The sequence below is a fragment of the Nomascus leucogenys genome, chromosome 8, assembly GCF_006542625.1.
Source record: "Nomascus leucogenys isolate Asia chromosome 8, Asia_NLE_v1, whole genome shotgun sequence".
In the NCBI taxonomy this organism is placed as follows: domain Eukaryota; kingdom Metazoa; phylum Chordata; class Mammalia; order Primates; family Hylobatidae; genus Nomascus; species Nomascus leucogenys.
Window position 1 is genome coordinate 106,727,813 of NC_044388.1, and position 16,599 is coordinate 106,744,411.

At 44.8% G+C, this 16,599-nt stretch overlaps 1 protein-coding gene across 5 annotated transcripts in view; it reads left to right on the plus strand.

The window, feature by feature from the left end:
* FUBP3 (far upstream element binding protein 3) overlaps positions 1-16,599 on the plus strand; it is a 59,737-nt gene that overhangs the window by 17,692 nt on the left and 25,446 nt on the right. For 4 of the 5 annotated variants that reach the window (XM_030818044.1, XM_030818040.1, XM_030818042.1 and 1 more), the window contains 2 exons: positions 13,615-13,648; positions 16,108-16,157. In XM_030818044.1, the coding sequence (XP_030673904.1) occupies positions 16,145-16,157 (13 nt within the window). In that variant the 5' untranslated portion in view covers positions 13,615-13,648; positions 16,108-16,144. The remainder of the gene's footprint in view (positions 1-13,614; positions 13,649-16,107; positions 16,158-16,599) is intronic. The other variant, XM_030818041.1, reaches the window with a different exon arrangement.

Consider the following 16,599-nt stretch of genomic DNA (forward strand, 5'->3'; position numbering starts at 1 on the left):
AGTCGGTGTCTTCTCTGTGTTCTTTTTCTGTCGCTATGTACCCAATCATTTATTTTTGTACGTATTTCTGTGATGTATTATTATGTGAAAAATGAAGATGTAGAACAGTATGTATTATATAATCTTTTCTCCCAAAAGTGCATGTTTTTATGTACATAGAAAAATATAATTTGCCATGACTCAATTCTCTGGTCTCTAGGAATTCTTGTTTTTTTTTTTAATCCCCCCTTAGCGATGGGATCACACTCTGCTCAGGCTAGAGTGCAGTGGCGCTGTTGAACTCCTGGGCTCGAGTGATCCTCCCACCTCGGCCTCCCAAGTAGCTGGGACTACAGGCATGAGCCACCACGCCTCCTAGTACATTTTTAAATCCTCCAGTTCATAGACTTGTTTGCAAATCTCAATGTCCTGAATAAACCCTATGTTAAGGTTCTTTTTAGTTAAGAGTTGAAGTATCTTATTTTATTTGTAATTTTCGTGAGTGCATAGGTGTATATATTTATGGGGTACATGAGATGTTTTGATGCAGGCCTGCAATGTGAAATAAGCACCTCGTGGAAAATGGGAGTATCCATCCCCTCAAGCATTTATCTTTTGAGTTACAAACAATCCAGTTACTCTCTTTATATTAAAATGTATAATTAAGTTATTGTTGGCTATAGTCACCCTGTTGTGCTATTAAATAGTAGGTCTTATTCGTACCCATTAACCCCCCTCCCCCGCGAGTCCCCTTAGCCCCCTACTACCCTTCCCAGCCTCTGGTAACCATCCTTCTACTCCCTATGTCCATGAGTTCAACTGTTTTGATTTTTATATTGCATAAATAAGTGAGAACATGTAACTTTTGTCTTTCTCCGCCTGGCTTATTTCACTTAACATAATGATCTCCAGCTCCATCCATGTTGTAGCAAATGACTGGATCTTGTTCTTTTTTATGGCTGAGTTGAAGTGTTTTTAAATAGACCCAAATAACACCTCCAAAAAGTTCTAGAGGACTGAACTTTAACCTCGTAAAGGTTAAAGAACCCTGCTTCAAGGGAAAGTTAGAAAGTTCATGTTGCTAAAGCAGTGATCTAGTAGCCTCTGTCAAAGAAAACCCAAAAGCCAAAACCAAACAAACAGCTACACAGCCTTTGGAAATCTTTATTGCTAAGAAAAATGTGCCAGCATTCCGGCTGCTTGGTCTGCCTCTGCTTTTCTAAACTTTTCATCACACCATCAGCAAGACTGTGAGCCTAGAAGGTGGCCAGGTAAACGTGAACATCACTTTCCTTCACAGGATCTGCTTATTCACATTCTTACTCTCTTAAGAGAGTGGCCCAGTGACCTTACCCCTACCAGAAGACAACTGACAAAAAGGGGCTGTGGCAGTCCCCAGACACTGAGATCAACGCAGAACTCAAATTCTACACGTGGAGAACAGCTTGGAGAAAAAAACAATATGTGTAATTCTGTCATTTAAACAGTGCTCAGCAGAAGACAGGATTAATTTTATCGAGCTATAATGCAGAATGTAAGAAGCCTGAGGGAAATTCCTTGTTCTTCAAATACAGCCTCTTGTTACGGAAGACCAGGTGTTCAGGGAGGACAAGAGATTCAGCACGACACAGAAACTTTCCTTCTTGCTATAGGAGGGCTTCATATTTAGAGGGAAGAAAAAGATAAACCATGGTCATTTTCTGTTTGTAAAGACTTATTCCCCAGAAGGTAGACATGGAAAAAAAATATGGTTATCAAAACAAAGAAGTGAAAATACACAACATAATAATGAACCCGAGGTTTTAAGTGAGATTCTGGACCTACTAGGTGATCTTGGCCAGGTCAGCTACATCTGCCTGTGACCCAGTTCTCTTTATCAATACTGATAATCTCTTTATTAGTGCTAATTTCTTTCAAATGTACGTGCAATGGACTAATGGGAGAAAAATGTCTTTAAAATGCTAGAGGGTTTCATTTGTAAATATTTAGGTATTCCTTATGCAGAGGACGCAGCAGATACCTGCTCACTGCAAGCACAAGTTTTAACCCTTCAACTCCAGGCAGTGGGTGAAAAAAACAAGGCTGAATTGTGAAATTGTTGTGAAAGGCTGAATGAGTTGTGAAATATATTGATCTCAATTTCTGGAAACACTGGGCCAAAGAGACACTGTCCGTTAGTGAGGCGTGTGTACAGAGGCAGACAACTTAGTTTTGTTTTTACGTTGCTGTCTCAAGAGGAACCAAAGTATGATTGCCTCGAAAAGGTAAAAAGGTTACTTTGCATTAGAGCTTTCTGCTAAGGCAAAAATGCAGATAATGCAATCATCCCTATTTGGCCTAGGGAATCACTAACACCAGTCAAATATAAAAAGATCACAGCGTACGATTTTGGATAGGTAGTTTAAATGGTTATCTTAGTTCCAGTGGCCCTGGGGTGGATTTTCTGTTTTGTGGTCATAAACACTTTGTAAATACACAAGAATCAAATGAGTGCTGTCCCCTTAAAATCTTCAATATGAGTCTAAAGAATTTTCCCCCTAAGGCTCCCACATCTAAAAACAATGGCCATCTCCTCTTAGAATTCCTAGAGATGCCCAGCATGGTGGCTCACACCTGTAATCCCAGCTACCCAAGAGGCTGAGGTGGTGGGAAAGCTTGAGCCCAGACATTCGAGGCCAGCCTAGGCAAAATAGGAAAACCGTTATCTCCGAAAAATAAATAAGGCTGGGCACTGTGGCTCACGCCTGTAATCCCAGCACTTTGGGAGGCCGAGGCAGGCAGATCACGAGGTCAGGAGATTGAGACCATCCTGGCTAACACGGTGAAACCCCTTCTCTACTAAAAATACAAAAAATTAGCTGGATGTCATGGCACGCGCTTGTAGTCCCAGCTACTTGGTAGGCTGAGGCAGGAGAATCACTTGAACCTGGGAGATGGAGGTTGCAGTGAGCCAAGATCGTGCCACTGCACTCCAGCCTGGGCAACAGACCAAGACTCCATCTCAAAAAATACATATATACATATATAGATACACATATATACACACATATATACACATATATATAAGTATGTGTGTGTGTGTGTCTGTGTGTATATATAAAGTTTTTTTTTAATGTGCTAGGCAGTGGAACAAGGGAAAGGATTTGTTCCTGATATAGAAAGGGGTTTGGGTTAGTTGTGTTTCAGGGAGTGGCAGTTTTGAGCCAGTTGTCAGAACGCTGTTCATGAGCCTGCTTAGAACCCAGCGCAGAATTTAGAGCTCAGTTTGAAAGCTTGCCTAGATGCCTCTCCCTGGGAAGAGCAGTCACCAGTCACTCCACCGCCCTCCAGCTTTGGATCAGGCCATTTTAACCTTCACTGTCTTCAATCTTGACACCCACATGTTCCAGCAGTCTTTGATATGCATCCTTGGTACCCCACCAGTTCAGGAATCTGCCTTCTGGCCTCAGTTGTGGCACCTTTTTCATCCAGTACTTCTCTGATGCTTCAGCTGGAGCCTCTCCCTGCAGTCAGTCCAACCAGTTTCATTCCTCCAGTAGCCAGGGAGGTGCAGATCTTCCAACCTGGCCATTGCCTGCCCTCCCTGCTTGGCTCCTCCCGTGCACCCTGTGCAGCAGCCTGGCCACCTGTCTCCTCTCTCTCCCCTCACCCAGCTCTTAACCTGCCCAACTCCTGCTCAGCCAATTTCTTCCTAGAAACCTGTCCTCTTCCTTTTATCTTTTGACTTTCTTCAGGGCTCAGCCCACATGCCACCTAGGCTCTTAGTCTTCTACCTTTTCTTTCCTTCCTTCCTTCCTTCCTCCCCTCCCTCCCTCCCTTTTTCCCCCTTTTCCCTTTTTCACACACCCACCTGACCAGTGAATATTAAGTCATATCCTTCTCTGAATTTCTAAAGCAGTGTATTTGCCCTCTGCTCAGGGCAGACAACATCCGATCCTTCCTTCTGCGGTTACTGGGTCCCGCTATGCACCTCTCCTAGCAGAGCCTATGTGATGTGGCCATAGAGACTGGCTTCATTTCCTATGGACTCTTCATGCTCAAGTTCTCCCGTATTTCCTATGATTAGCATTTTTAAATTTTGGGAAAAGTAAGTTCCAAATTTAAGACAATAGTATTAGCTAAGTGATTTAGAAGTGCAGATTTAAATGTAATCTAAATTAGAGGTTGGCAAGCTTTTCTTTCTTTTTTTTAAAGACAGGGTCTCATTCTTGCTGAGGCTGGAGTGCAGTGGGGCATTCATGGTTCACTGCAGCCTCTACCCCCCAGGCTCAGGTGATCCTCCCACCTGAGCCTCTTGGGTAGCTGGGACTGCACTGCCCCTGGCAACAAGCTTTTTTATAAAGGACCTGATAGTAAGCATTTTAGGGGCCAGGCACGGTGGCTTATGCCTATAATCCCAGCACTTTGGGAGGCCGAGGTGGGAGGATTGCTCGCGTCCAGGAGTTTGAGACCAGCCTGGGCAATATAGCAAGACCCTATCTCCACAAAAAAATGAAAAAAGATTAGCTGGGTGTGGTGGTGCATGCCTGCAGCCCCGCCTACTCAGGAGGCTGAGGTGGGAGGATTGCCTGAGCCTGGGAGGTCAAGACCACAGTAAGCAGTGATCGCATCCCTGCACTCAGCTTGGGCGACATAGTGATCTCAGAACAAACAAAAATAAATTTAAGCTTGCAGGCTATGTATCCCACCTACTAAGCTACGCTATTGGAGTTCAGAAACAGCTGTAGCATCTATATAAACAGAGCATGGCTGTGAGCCAATAAGATATTTCACCGAAACAGGCAGCTGGCCCTCAAGCTTAATTTGCCAGCCCTCAACTAAAATCAGCCTCATCAGATGATGAAAACATTTTCTTCATCTTTAGTTAGGGAAGTGTATAGAGAGTACCCCTTCCCCAGTTTCTTTAAACAAGTCTCCCGTCTCATGGCTCACTGTCCAGCTGCTCTGACCACCTGAAACAAGTGCTGTCTCATGTTTGCCCAGAGCTGATGGACAGACAGAGAAGTCACTTCCCATTTGCCCCTCTGTATCTCTCCTGATCAAAGATCAAAGCCTTTCCAGTTTTCTTCCTCAGGAGGGTTTTAAGGAGCTTTTTTAGTTAAACTAAGCAGGCCTCATCCTCCCCCTGCATTCTGTGTAGTGGGTGGCACCAAAACCAGGACTTCGGGAGAGTACAGCACTGTCCTCACCACTGGGGTGGCGGGGGGAAGGCCATGCAAGGGGCTTTGAAACTGCCTGCCTCTTCACTCAGACTCGTCTTTGCTATTTATGTAGCACCTTTTTTTTTCCCTTTTTATTCTTTTTACTTCATGACCTGCTGAAGAACAGCACCTTTTATAGCACCACACTTTCTAATTTTGATAATACAGTTGTTCCCCATTTATTCATGACTTCGTTTTCCACAGTTTCAGTTACCCACAGTTCACCACTGCCAAAATCATTAAATGGAAAATTCTAGAAATAATTCCTAATTTTTTTCTTTTTTTTTGAGACAGTCTTGCTCTGTCACCCGGGCTGAAGTGTAGTGGCGTGATCTTGGCTCACTACAACCTCTGTCTCCTGGGTTCAAGCAATTCTCCTGCCTCAGCCTCCCAATTAGCTGGGATTACAGGCGTGTGCCACTGCAGCCAGCTAATTTTTGTATTTTTAGTAGAAATGGGGTTTCACCATGTTGGCCAGGCTGGTCTTGAACTCCTGACCTCTTGATCCACCTGTCTAGGCCTCCCAAAGGGCTGGGATTACAGGCGTGAGCCACCACACCTGGCCAATTCCTAATTTTTAAATTGTACACCATTCTGAGTAGCATGTGTATCCACACTGTATACACTACCCACTCACCAATGTATAGGAAAAAATGTAGTGTATACAGGGTTCAGTACTCTCCATGGCTTCAGCCACCTATCAGGGGTCTTGAAACATATCCCTCATGGATGAGGGGGAGCTGCTGTATTCTTATGGAGTAAAGGACGAATTCTTGGGCATACTGTCAAATGAATTATTTACAGGAAGAGTGAAATAGACTATTTCTATGATCCTTTCCAAGCTTTGTTTCAGTACTTGTGGCACAGGGCAAGGACAGAAAAGGAGGACAGGAAGGAGGAAAAAAAAGGAATGAGGAGGAAAAGACGTTTGAAAATCCCAGACCTTAAGGAGAGACAGGAAATAGGAGGTACAAGTGCTAGCGGGTGGTGAGAGCCATGATGCCCAGACCCCTGCCTGTGACCTGCACCCCAGGCAGGTGCTGCGGGCACCAGTCTCCACTCTGGAAAGAGGAAAGTGAATCCCAGAGGTGTTGATACTTTCCCTGAATGGGGGATGATGACAGATACTGGAGGGACGAAAAGCCAAGACCAAAACCTAGTTCCTGAGAGTAGGAGGGGTTAGGAGGAAGGTTTGCCTTTTGTGAAGAGGGAAGAGGTAAAGTGAGGCTGGGATGTGGTTGGGCAGTCGTCATCAAGGGCGGATGAAGGCTTTCCAGGGGCGAGTGGATGTGGGCAGGCTTCCCAGGGTCCTTTTTCAGCTCCTTGCCTCCTGTCTGTCCTCTTCCCTAAAATGGGCCTTTCTGAGAGTCACGTCTGCCCCGGCAGGTTATGCCCTTCCTGCCACGCCCCTTCTCCCGTTCACCACCTTTGGTGTACAGTGGGCAGTCACCTGGGGTGGAAAAATCCCCAAGCAGTGGGGCCAGGCAAGAATTCTGAATGGAGAATCCCAAGGTAACAAAGGGTAGAGCCTTGGTAAGAAATAGTGAAGGGAGGCTGGGCATGATGGCTCACGCCTGTAATCCCAGCACTTTGGGAGGCTGAAGCGGGAGGATCACCTGAGGTCAGGAGTTCAAGACCAGCCTGGCCAACGTGGTGAAACTCCATCTCTACTAAAAATACAAAAATTAGCTGGATGTGGTGGCGTGCAACTGGAGTCCCAGCTCTTTGGAAGACTGAGGTGGGAGAATGGCCTGAACCCGGGAGGCAGAGGTTGCAGTGAGCTGAGACTGGGTCACTGCACTCCAGCCTGGGCGATGGAGCAAGACTCTGTCTCCAAAAACAAAGAAATAGTGAAGGGGACAGGGTCTGATTTTATCCAGTTGACAACTCCTGGCAAAGGCTCTGTGCCCTACCCCCCCACCTCAGCCACCTGCATTTGTTTCTTCCTCCCTCCCTTCACCCATCTATGCATTTTAGGATTATAATTCAGAAGTGAGATGATAGTCACATGGTTACATACATATGTGTAAGTTGGAAAAAGGCAGTGAGATTTTTCCCCTTGGCAAAGCATCATGTGACTGGTTGGTTGACAGTTGGCTTAGCCAGCTAGGTAAAATAGTAGATATTTTCCACAAAAATTAATAAACTAAACCTGCGGCATCAATGTTGTGACAGAAATATAACTCGAGCTCATGTACAATGCCTGTTACATTCTTTGCAGCTGTTAATAGGGAAGAAAAGTAGTTGCCAAATTAAAAGAGGATTCATAGGTTTCCAGAGTTCAACTTGATGATACAACCTCTCTCGAATACAGTTTTGGAGTGTTACAAAACTAAACATGCACTTCCACACAATCCACAATTGCACTGTTGGGCATTTATCCCTAAGAAATGAAAATGTTCACACAAGAGCCTGTTCACATAGCAGCTTTATTCATAATAGTCCCAAACTGAAAACAGCCCATGTGTCCTTCAGCTGATGAATGGTTCTGCTGCGATACAGCCATACTGTGGAATATTACTCAGCAGTAAAACGGAACAAATGCTGAGTACATCCAGCAACTTGGATGAATCCAGGGAATTATGTCGAGTGCCAGAAACCAATCCCAAAAAACTACATACTGCATGATCCCCTTTATGCAACTTTTTGGGAACGGAGAACAGATTAGTGGTTGCCAGCAGTTAGGGATTGAGTCAGAGGAGAGGAGGTCGCCTAAGGTCACAGCTAGAAGGGAACCTGAAGCTTAAACTCCTTATTGTTGTAGATAAGGAAACCAGTGTCTGAAGAAGTGGTTTGACCAAGGCCAGATAGCTACTTGGTAAGTGACAGAAGAGAGGTTGAACCTGGGTCTCTGTCTCGTGGTCTCTGTCTCATGTGCCGTAATAGTATAGTACTTAAACATGTGGACTTCAGAGTCTGAAAGATCAAGGTTTGAATCCCTGCTTTGCTAGTCGTTAGATGTTTGACCCTGGGCAAGTTCCTTAACGTCTCTGAGCCTGTGTTTCCTCATCTGTACAATGGACCTGATGATACCTGCCTCATCAGATTATCATGAGGGTTATATCATGTTATTTTCAAGCTTTAAGAAATACTACTCCCGGGCCTGGCACGGTTGCTCATGCCTGTAATCCCCTTTGGGAGGCCAAGGCAGGCGGGTCACGAGGTCAGGAGATTGAAACCATCCTGGCCAACAAGGTGAAACCTTGCCTCTACTAAAATACAAAAAATTAGCTGGGCATGGTGGTGGGCGCCTTTAGTCCCAGCTACTCGGGAGGCTGGGGCAGGGGAATCGCTTGAACCCAGGAGGTGGAGATTGCAGTGAGCCGAGATTGTGCCACTGCACTCCAGCCTGGCAACAGAGCAAGACTCTGTCTCAAACAAAAAAAAAAAAAAGAAAGAAATAGCACTCCCAATGTGAGAAAAACTGTTTCCATCAGAACTAGTTAGTACAGACATATTAAAACACATATGTGACTGAAATGAAAGTTTTATGAAATACATTACCCTTATTATATATGGTACATTCTGTTTTCTATTTCGTTTTTTTTTAATAAAGCTGGCTGTGACCCCCTATATTGATTTCATGACACTGGCGTAAATGAAAGTAAAGCCTAGGGCTATGAATATAGTATCTCAGAATTCTTTTTCCTCTTAGGCTCTTGAGGAGAAGGTGCAGGGCCCAACACATCCCTGGAGGCTAGGGTAGGCCCCCTCATCTGTTGCCTTCTGCCTTCCCTGCTAGACTCTAAGCTCCCTGAGGGCAAAGGTGGCTTTGTTGACTGTTGTATCCTCAGGTCCTGTCACAGTGCTCAGCACCTGGAAGGCACTGACTTGTGAGATGAAGAATGATCAAGAGAGTTAATAGTACAAAATTAAACAGTGATAAGTTTTGAAACCCACAAAATTAAAGGACAGGGGAAGATGAAGTGGTACAGAGTTTGCATGGGCACAGGCCTCTCGCCTGCATGCCACTCTGAGGGCTTGGCACCTTCCTCTTCAGTAAGATGGGAATGGCAGTGATAGTAGCTGCCTCAAAGGTGGGTTCTCGTAGGACCAAGTGGGTTCATGCAGGTGAGGTGCCCAGGAAAGCACCTAGTGTGGCTGGGGGTGGTGGTCTTTCCACTCACAGAAGCTTATAGTAGACTACAAGTAAGAGTGACGTGATTGGCTGGGCACAGTGGCTCACACCTGTAATCCCAGCATTTTGGGAGGCCGAGGCAGGTGGATCACCTGATATCAGGAGTTGAAGACCAACCTGGCCAACATGGTGAAACCCCATCTCTACTAAAAGTACAAAAATTAGCCAGGCATGGTGGCACACACCTGTAATCCTGGCTACTTGGTAGGCTGAAGCAGGAGAATTGCACGAACTCGGGAGGCGGAGGTGCAGTGAGCCGAGATCGCGCCACTGCACTCCAGCCTGGGAGACAGAGCGAGACTGTCTCAAACAACAACAACAAAAAAGAGTGACATTATTGAGATAAACTTGTATTTACTTTCACTTTTTAAGAAATAATTTGCAAAATTAATAAATTATGCTTGCCAAAGGACTTTCAGCTGAACTCAGCCTATCAGTGTTCTGTGGCCCTGGAGCAAGAGTTGCTGCCTAGAACACAGGAAGCCTTTGTAGTGTCCCTTGGGGGAAAAGCTTTCTAAAAACGCCCTGAATCCTCCCCGCTAAGTGTGTGCTACTGACCTGAGCTGGGGCGTGGAAAGCCATTGGTCAGTCAGAGGAGACTGCAAATCCAAAGAAGAGGCAGAGGAGGGAGGATTGTTTTCAAAATCTAAAAAGGAAGATTTGGGTTATTGTTTTTGCAGTTATAAAAACTGGTATTCCTCTCCTCCCATCCCCCCCAACAGACTCACTCACCTGCCTCTGGCCAGTGGTTCCGTGTGGGTGCCAGCCCGTGCTGGCTGAGCTGTCATGAAGGAAGAATTGGCATTTTTGTTCCTTGTGCTGGGGTGGGAGTGGAGGTGTAACTATTAAAGCTGATATGGCTGGGCGCGGTGGCTCACACCTGTAATCCCAGCACTTTGGGAGGCCAAGGTGGGCGGATCACCTGAGGTCGGGAGTTCGAGACCAGCCTGACCACCATGGAGAAACCCCATCTCTACTAAAAATACAAAATTAGCTGGGCGTAGTGGCACATGCCTGTAATCCCAGCTACTCGGGAAGCTGAGGCAGGAGAATCGCTTGAACCCAGGAGGCAGAGGTTGCGGTGAGCTGAGATCGCACCTTTGCGCTCCAGCTGGGCAACAAGAGCGAGACTCTGTCTCAGGAAAAAATAAAAAAAGCTGATGCATATTGCAAAGTTGCATGTATTTCCCAGTGCTGTTTTGTTTCTTTTGGAGGAGAAAAAAAAAAGAAATCTTTTTTTTTCTTCACTAATAGGAAAAATGTGTCTGATCACCTTTTTTTGTGTTGTTGTTTGTTTGTTTGATTGATTTTTGAGATAATTTTGCTGTGTAACCCAGGCTGGAGTACAATGACATGATCCCAGCTCTCTGCAACTTCCACCTCCTCGGTTCATTGTGCATCAGCCTCCCGAGTAGCTGGGATTACAGGTGCGCACCACCGCACCCAGCTAATTTTTGTATTTTTTTTTTACTAAAGACAGGGTTTTGCCATGTTGGCCAGGCAGGTCTCAAACTCCTGGCCTCAAGTTATCTTCCTGCCTTGGCCTCCCAAAGTGCTGAGATTACAGACATGAGTGACAGCACCTGACTTGACCTCCTTTTTTTTTTTTTTTTTTTTTAAAGATTATTATTAAAATTGGCAGAGTATTACTCTTCGGAAAGAATTTATGATATTGTAGGATGACTCACAGCCCAGGCAGTTTGTACTATATAGTGCACAAGGGAAACGAGAACTACACCTGTATGTGCTGGAATTGCTCCAAGGGGACCTTTGGAATTAAGAAGATGCATTGTCAAACAGCACACACCATTAGTGGAAGCAGGACTGATTTTACCCAACATTTTTCCTTTTTTACAGAAAAATGAGTGTAGTTCCATTCAATTGAACATGATAGGTGTTCCCATCTGCCTCCTTAGTGTGACTCCTCCTCATTGCGAAGACTGAGGAGAGGTTCCTCTTCCTGGAGTTGGACATAGAAGTTGGCCATATGAGTACTCAGTGCCCCTGATCTAACTGCTGGTTTTCGTTTTTAGGCAGCAAATGGGAATGTTCCGAAGGGAATGAAACTGCAATCGCATGTTTCAGCCTTGGGTGGACTCCAGCATTTGCATGGAGGAGGGAGGTGATTTATCCTTCCTAAGCATCTGCCAGCTCAGAGTTGACTCTGGACTTGAACCTGATTTCCTCTCAGTGATGCAGCTCTCAGCAGCCCATTTGTCTGTGGAATGATAGTGTGAACATTTTCATCTCTGGTCATTATGAGTGCCTCCACTGTGGCTGGCAGGAATGGTGTCATGTGCGTGGCACCTGTAACACATGCTTTGCCAACAAAAAGGAATTGCCATTTTTGTGATAAGCACAAAATTTCAAATGGCTTTTGAACAGGAGCCCTCTGAATATTCTTGTGAATCTCAGGAAGTTCTTTATGGTAGCACTGCCCTTTGTTTCTGTGGCTTTTCTGGCTGAGACAGAAATTTCTGAAGATCATCGGCCCTTTGACATCCTTTACCAAACAACGCAGTGGACCAGAACCCACGGTGCGGCCTCATTCCCCCAGCTGAGGAATACTGAGCACCTCTCCTCTGTGTTCTCATCATTTCAAGACATTTTAGTTCTTCTGGCTTCAGTAGATTCTTTACCCACTAAGAGGGGAATTCCGATAGCAATCAGGGAAGCTGAGCTTGACCCATAAATAGGAACAGCTAACCAAGCTCACAGGTACTCTGTCGTTGACATTCTCCTTTGGTGTGTTTCTTTTCCTCCCCACTGCCCTACGTGGCCGACGTACCTCCCTCAGGAATGTCTCAGCCCCAACATCATTCAGGGGCTGAGTCTGTGGTGAGGATTCCTTTCCTGACCTGGTGGTTGTCCAGTTTTCATGCAAAATGGGAATTGTGAACACTACCTGTTCCAAGCAAGAATGTTTGTTATATTTGAACAGATAGGCAAAGAGAAAATTTTAAGAGTCAATAAAAAACAATTCTCTTATCCCTGAGATAAGCAGATTAATAGTGTCTGGTGTCAATATTTTGGCTGTAGACCATTATCTTGTTATTGATCCAGAAGAAATACGGTATTGACTCAGTAGCTTGGTTTACTTTTTGTTAGCATTGTTTTGCTTTGCGTTTTCTTCTTTTTAAATGTCATGGTTTGCTTTTTTTCCTTTGTCTCTTTACTGTCCAGTCGGAGAATGACAGCAGTGAGTTTGAGCACAAGCAGAGCAGTTGGCTCCCCGTTCTGATTCACATGGAGTTCAGTTGTCAAACCATTTCATTCTCTGTCCTCAAGTGGGTGTAATCGATCCTTTCCGACTTAGCTCATGTCCTTAGAATAACTTTCCCCAGAGACGTATTTCTGAATGCCCTTTTTGGCATCTTGTAAGGTGCATTTGGTTCTTTGTGATATGTTTAGGATTTGTACTTTTTCATTGTCTGCTGACTGTGTTTCCTGAGCTGCATTTTCCAAAAGAGAAACACTACAGAATCATTTTTGCTGATGGCTGGTGAAGGAGACACTCATCAATAGCTGAAAGAGGAGAAACTGGAACAAAAAGCGTAGCTAAAGTGGTTTTGTGGGAATGTGATTACAGAGTTGGTTTTAATAATAAGAGGCTGTTTGGCACCGTTGTCTCTGTGAAATGGGCTTGAAAGGCAGTTGCTCATTCTTAGTGTCCACTGCACATGGACTGCTCTGGTGGGTCCGTGACGAGGCCTGTGGAGGGAGGAGGCTGGATCCTCTCCTTCAGATGCTTGTGCTCTTGGGGGTGGGGGGGGCCGGGGGGGGGGCCCCAGGGGGCGTCTCCTCCCCCGTGGCCAGGAGGAGCATATGTGCATGTTCCTCATGACTACAGCTGCTGTGGAGCAGTCCTTAACAATGCATCTAAGGAGGGTAAATCTTCTCATTTGTTTTTAAAAGAGAAAGAAGGATCTCTTTCCATCTTTACATTGAGTTTGGATCCAGAGCAGGAGGGAGGTAGGAAGTTAGAGGGATTTAGGCTAGCAGGATTTTCTCCCAGGCCTCACAGCATGTGGACACACAGATCAATTTCTTATCCTGTGTTCAGCTGGACACTGGGTTACAGACTGCGTTGATCAAGATGTCCCCTCCTGTTTCATATCATATAACTCATTCATTTTAGCCACTGAGCCTAAATTACTGTTTGCTTTCTTTCTGCCTTTCTTTCCCCGCCACCCACCCCGCCCCCCCGCCCCAAAATGGTAAGAATGGTAAGGATGAAGTTAGTTTATCCGTGCTAATGCTTTGATTTTTTTTTTTTTCTCTTTCTCTTTGCCACAGTAGGTAACCAGTTAGGGGCCTTGGTACATCAAAGGTAAGCAGTGGGTTACGTTTTATTATTTATTGATCATTTCTAATTGTTTATTGATCCACCATCTGTACTAGAGTGCTAGAAAGTCAGAGGTTGAGAGTGTGAAAAAGCATGGGTTAGGCTTCTTTAAGACTCGAGTTTTTTGCTAGCCATTTCCAAGATAGTGTCAGCTCAAGGATAAACTAATACAAGGCATTAAAAATCAGCCATTATTGCAGTAACTTAAAATACTTGTAGAAGATTGGAGTTGCTCTTTCTACCAATGTACATTTAATTTAAAAGGAGAGAATGAGATTTTCCCACCTGGTTTTGTGGTCTTGTCAGTATTTTATTAATCCTCAGCCCCTTCACCTGGGAAGAGACACCTCGAAGTGTGAGGGTCAGACACTCACAAGAGAATGCTTTGGGTGCTCAGGGAGTATGGGTGGGTGGCTAGTGCATGGCGAGGAGGCCAGAAGCCAGGGTTCCATCCTTCCGAAGTGGTAGGGACTTGCCAGAGAGCCTCAGCCCAGCTGATTCTCTGTTTCTGTGTCCCCTCATAGCCTTCTGTCAAACGTAGGAGATTTAGAGAGATACAGAAAGAGCCCTGAGTTTTACAAAGGCCAATCTGTAAGATGGGGTATGTGTGGTCATGGTGTATTGCCCTTTAAACAGGAAAAAATATACAAGAAGCTGCCACAGTTTCTCTTCTGGAAGGATGAATTTTGTGCTGTGTATCTGTTGCTATGACATATCCTTAACCTTCTATCAGCAAAACAATTCTGTCATCTTGTATTCTGCCTAGATGTTTGGGAATTTTTAGAAATCACTGGTCATCAGTTAAACAAAAATTTTATCCTGGGGTTTTTGTTGTTGTTGTTGTTATTGTTTCTTTGTTTGCTTTGTTTTGTTTGTTGATGAATTGAAAATTTAAATGAGGTGATCGTTAGTATCAAATGCTGACTTTCCTATAAAGCCAGAACTAGTCAGGATTTTCTTTTCCAAGGTGTTTATATTTTGTACCTTGGACAAGTTTCAGCCTTGCATTTAGATTAGAACGTTTTCTTCCGGGAAACCCAGAGCAGTTCGTCTTGGAATGTTTCTTCCTCAGAGTTGGCTAAAGTTGTTCCTTAGGGCCAAGGGCTGCCTGGGCTTCGTGACATTTTGTATTGCAGTAATGTTGAAGCCCCTCTAGTCAATTCCCAGGTAATATTTTCTGAGAGTAGACAGAGTAGACAGCTCATGCTACACATGGTGTGAGCAGCAGCCTCCTGGCCGCATGCACAAGAGCCCTGTCATCCCTCATAACAGGGTCAAGAAGCACATCCTGACAGGGACCTGGCTTCTGCTGCAGGACGCATTGGGACAGCAGGGCTTGGCATTCACATCCATGGTGTTACTGATTAGGAAGCTGGGAATGAATTGCCTGATTTGGGGAGAACACATATCCCAAGAGGTGGAGAGAATCCCGTCTTCTTCATAAGCTTGAGGGTGTAAACTCCCTCAAGGAGGGAGGGAGAAGACTGTTTGTTCCCATCAAAATGATACAGTGGCAAGTGCTATTTATGCTATTGCATTTCTTTTAAGTGATGCACTTTCCCTAAAAATATGCACTTATTCAATCCTTTCCGTGATGGGTAAAAATCCAGCTGTGTGAGAGATGTTTAAAAATGCTTGCCTTTTTTTTTTTTTGACTACTTGCATTTAGCATCCTCCCAAGGTAAATGTTGAGATTTAATTGCTTTCTGGGGTGTTGGGCAAATTGGACATTGTCCACAATACACTGTATGGCAGATTTGAAGGTTTGTTGAAAAAAACCAGTGCAGTAGTAGTTTAAAAAAAAAAAAAGGCACATAATGGATGGGATAGCATTTAACAGAAGTACCTTGCAGAGTAAGTGAGGTAATTATTCTGTTCTGGTCAACACTGATTACGCCTCCATTGGATACTGGTTCCATTTGGGGCGTCTCACTGTAAAAAACATCCATAAATTAGAAGGGAGGCCAGAAAACAATAAAAAGATTGGGAAACAAAGAATGTGGAAGAAAAATTGGATATGTCTTCATCTAGAGAGGACTCCACAGTAGAAGTCTAAACATCTCCCAAAACCCCGTAGGACCTTTCAGTGACCTGGGATTGATGACCTGTTGGTTAGAGAGCACCTAGCCAGGCAGAATGAGGCAACACTGAGAGGTGCTGTATGAAGAAAAGGCAGCTGTTAGAGGAGGTGATAGTTTCATGAAAACCCGGAGGTTTCTTCCTCTGACACAAGGAGATGAAAGGCTTAGATCTTTGGGAGGAATGGTTGACCAGAGGGTTCATTACGTGACACTCTGCAGATGGTGGTGGATTTGTTGGCCAAATTGGCCTGATGTATTTTAAGCTTTTATCTTGCAACATTGCCAGTATGGGCAGTTTGGGGACCTAAAATGGCTGCAAAAGTCTGTATTCTGTATTTTTTCCAAAATGTTCTTTGTTTTTAGGACGGTAATAACGGAAGAATTCAAAGTGCCTGACAAAATGGTTGGATTTAGTAAGTATCCATGTTATCTACTTTTTCCCTGATTCCTGTCTCTTTTTCTCTCTCTTTTTTTCTGAGCTGCTTTGCCAGGATGTTCTTTTTGTTTTAGTCTCTCTTGTGAGTATCACCTGTAGTAGAATGCTTTGCACATGCCATTCCCTACAGCTCTGAAATGCTGCAGGTCTCTTCAGGCTGGGGGAGAAACCAGAGTACTGGGCTGTGGATGTCCCCCCCTTCCCCACCTCTCCTCACCTCAGCTCGAATCCCCTCTGCCTGTAGGCTGTTTCACACGGGCCTTCTGCTGCCATCATGCCCAAAGAGTGGAGATGGGCTCACGGGGGCCACCTCGATGTGTAATATTGTGAGCCAAGTGTCACAGTTTGTGGAATTAATTCAGTCATTCATGTGTGGTGAAATATGGAATAGGGGCATGTATTCTGACCCTGTTCAATTT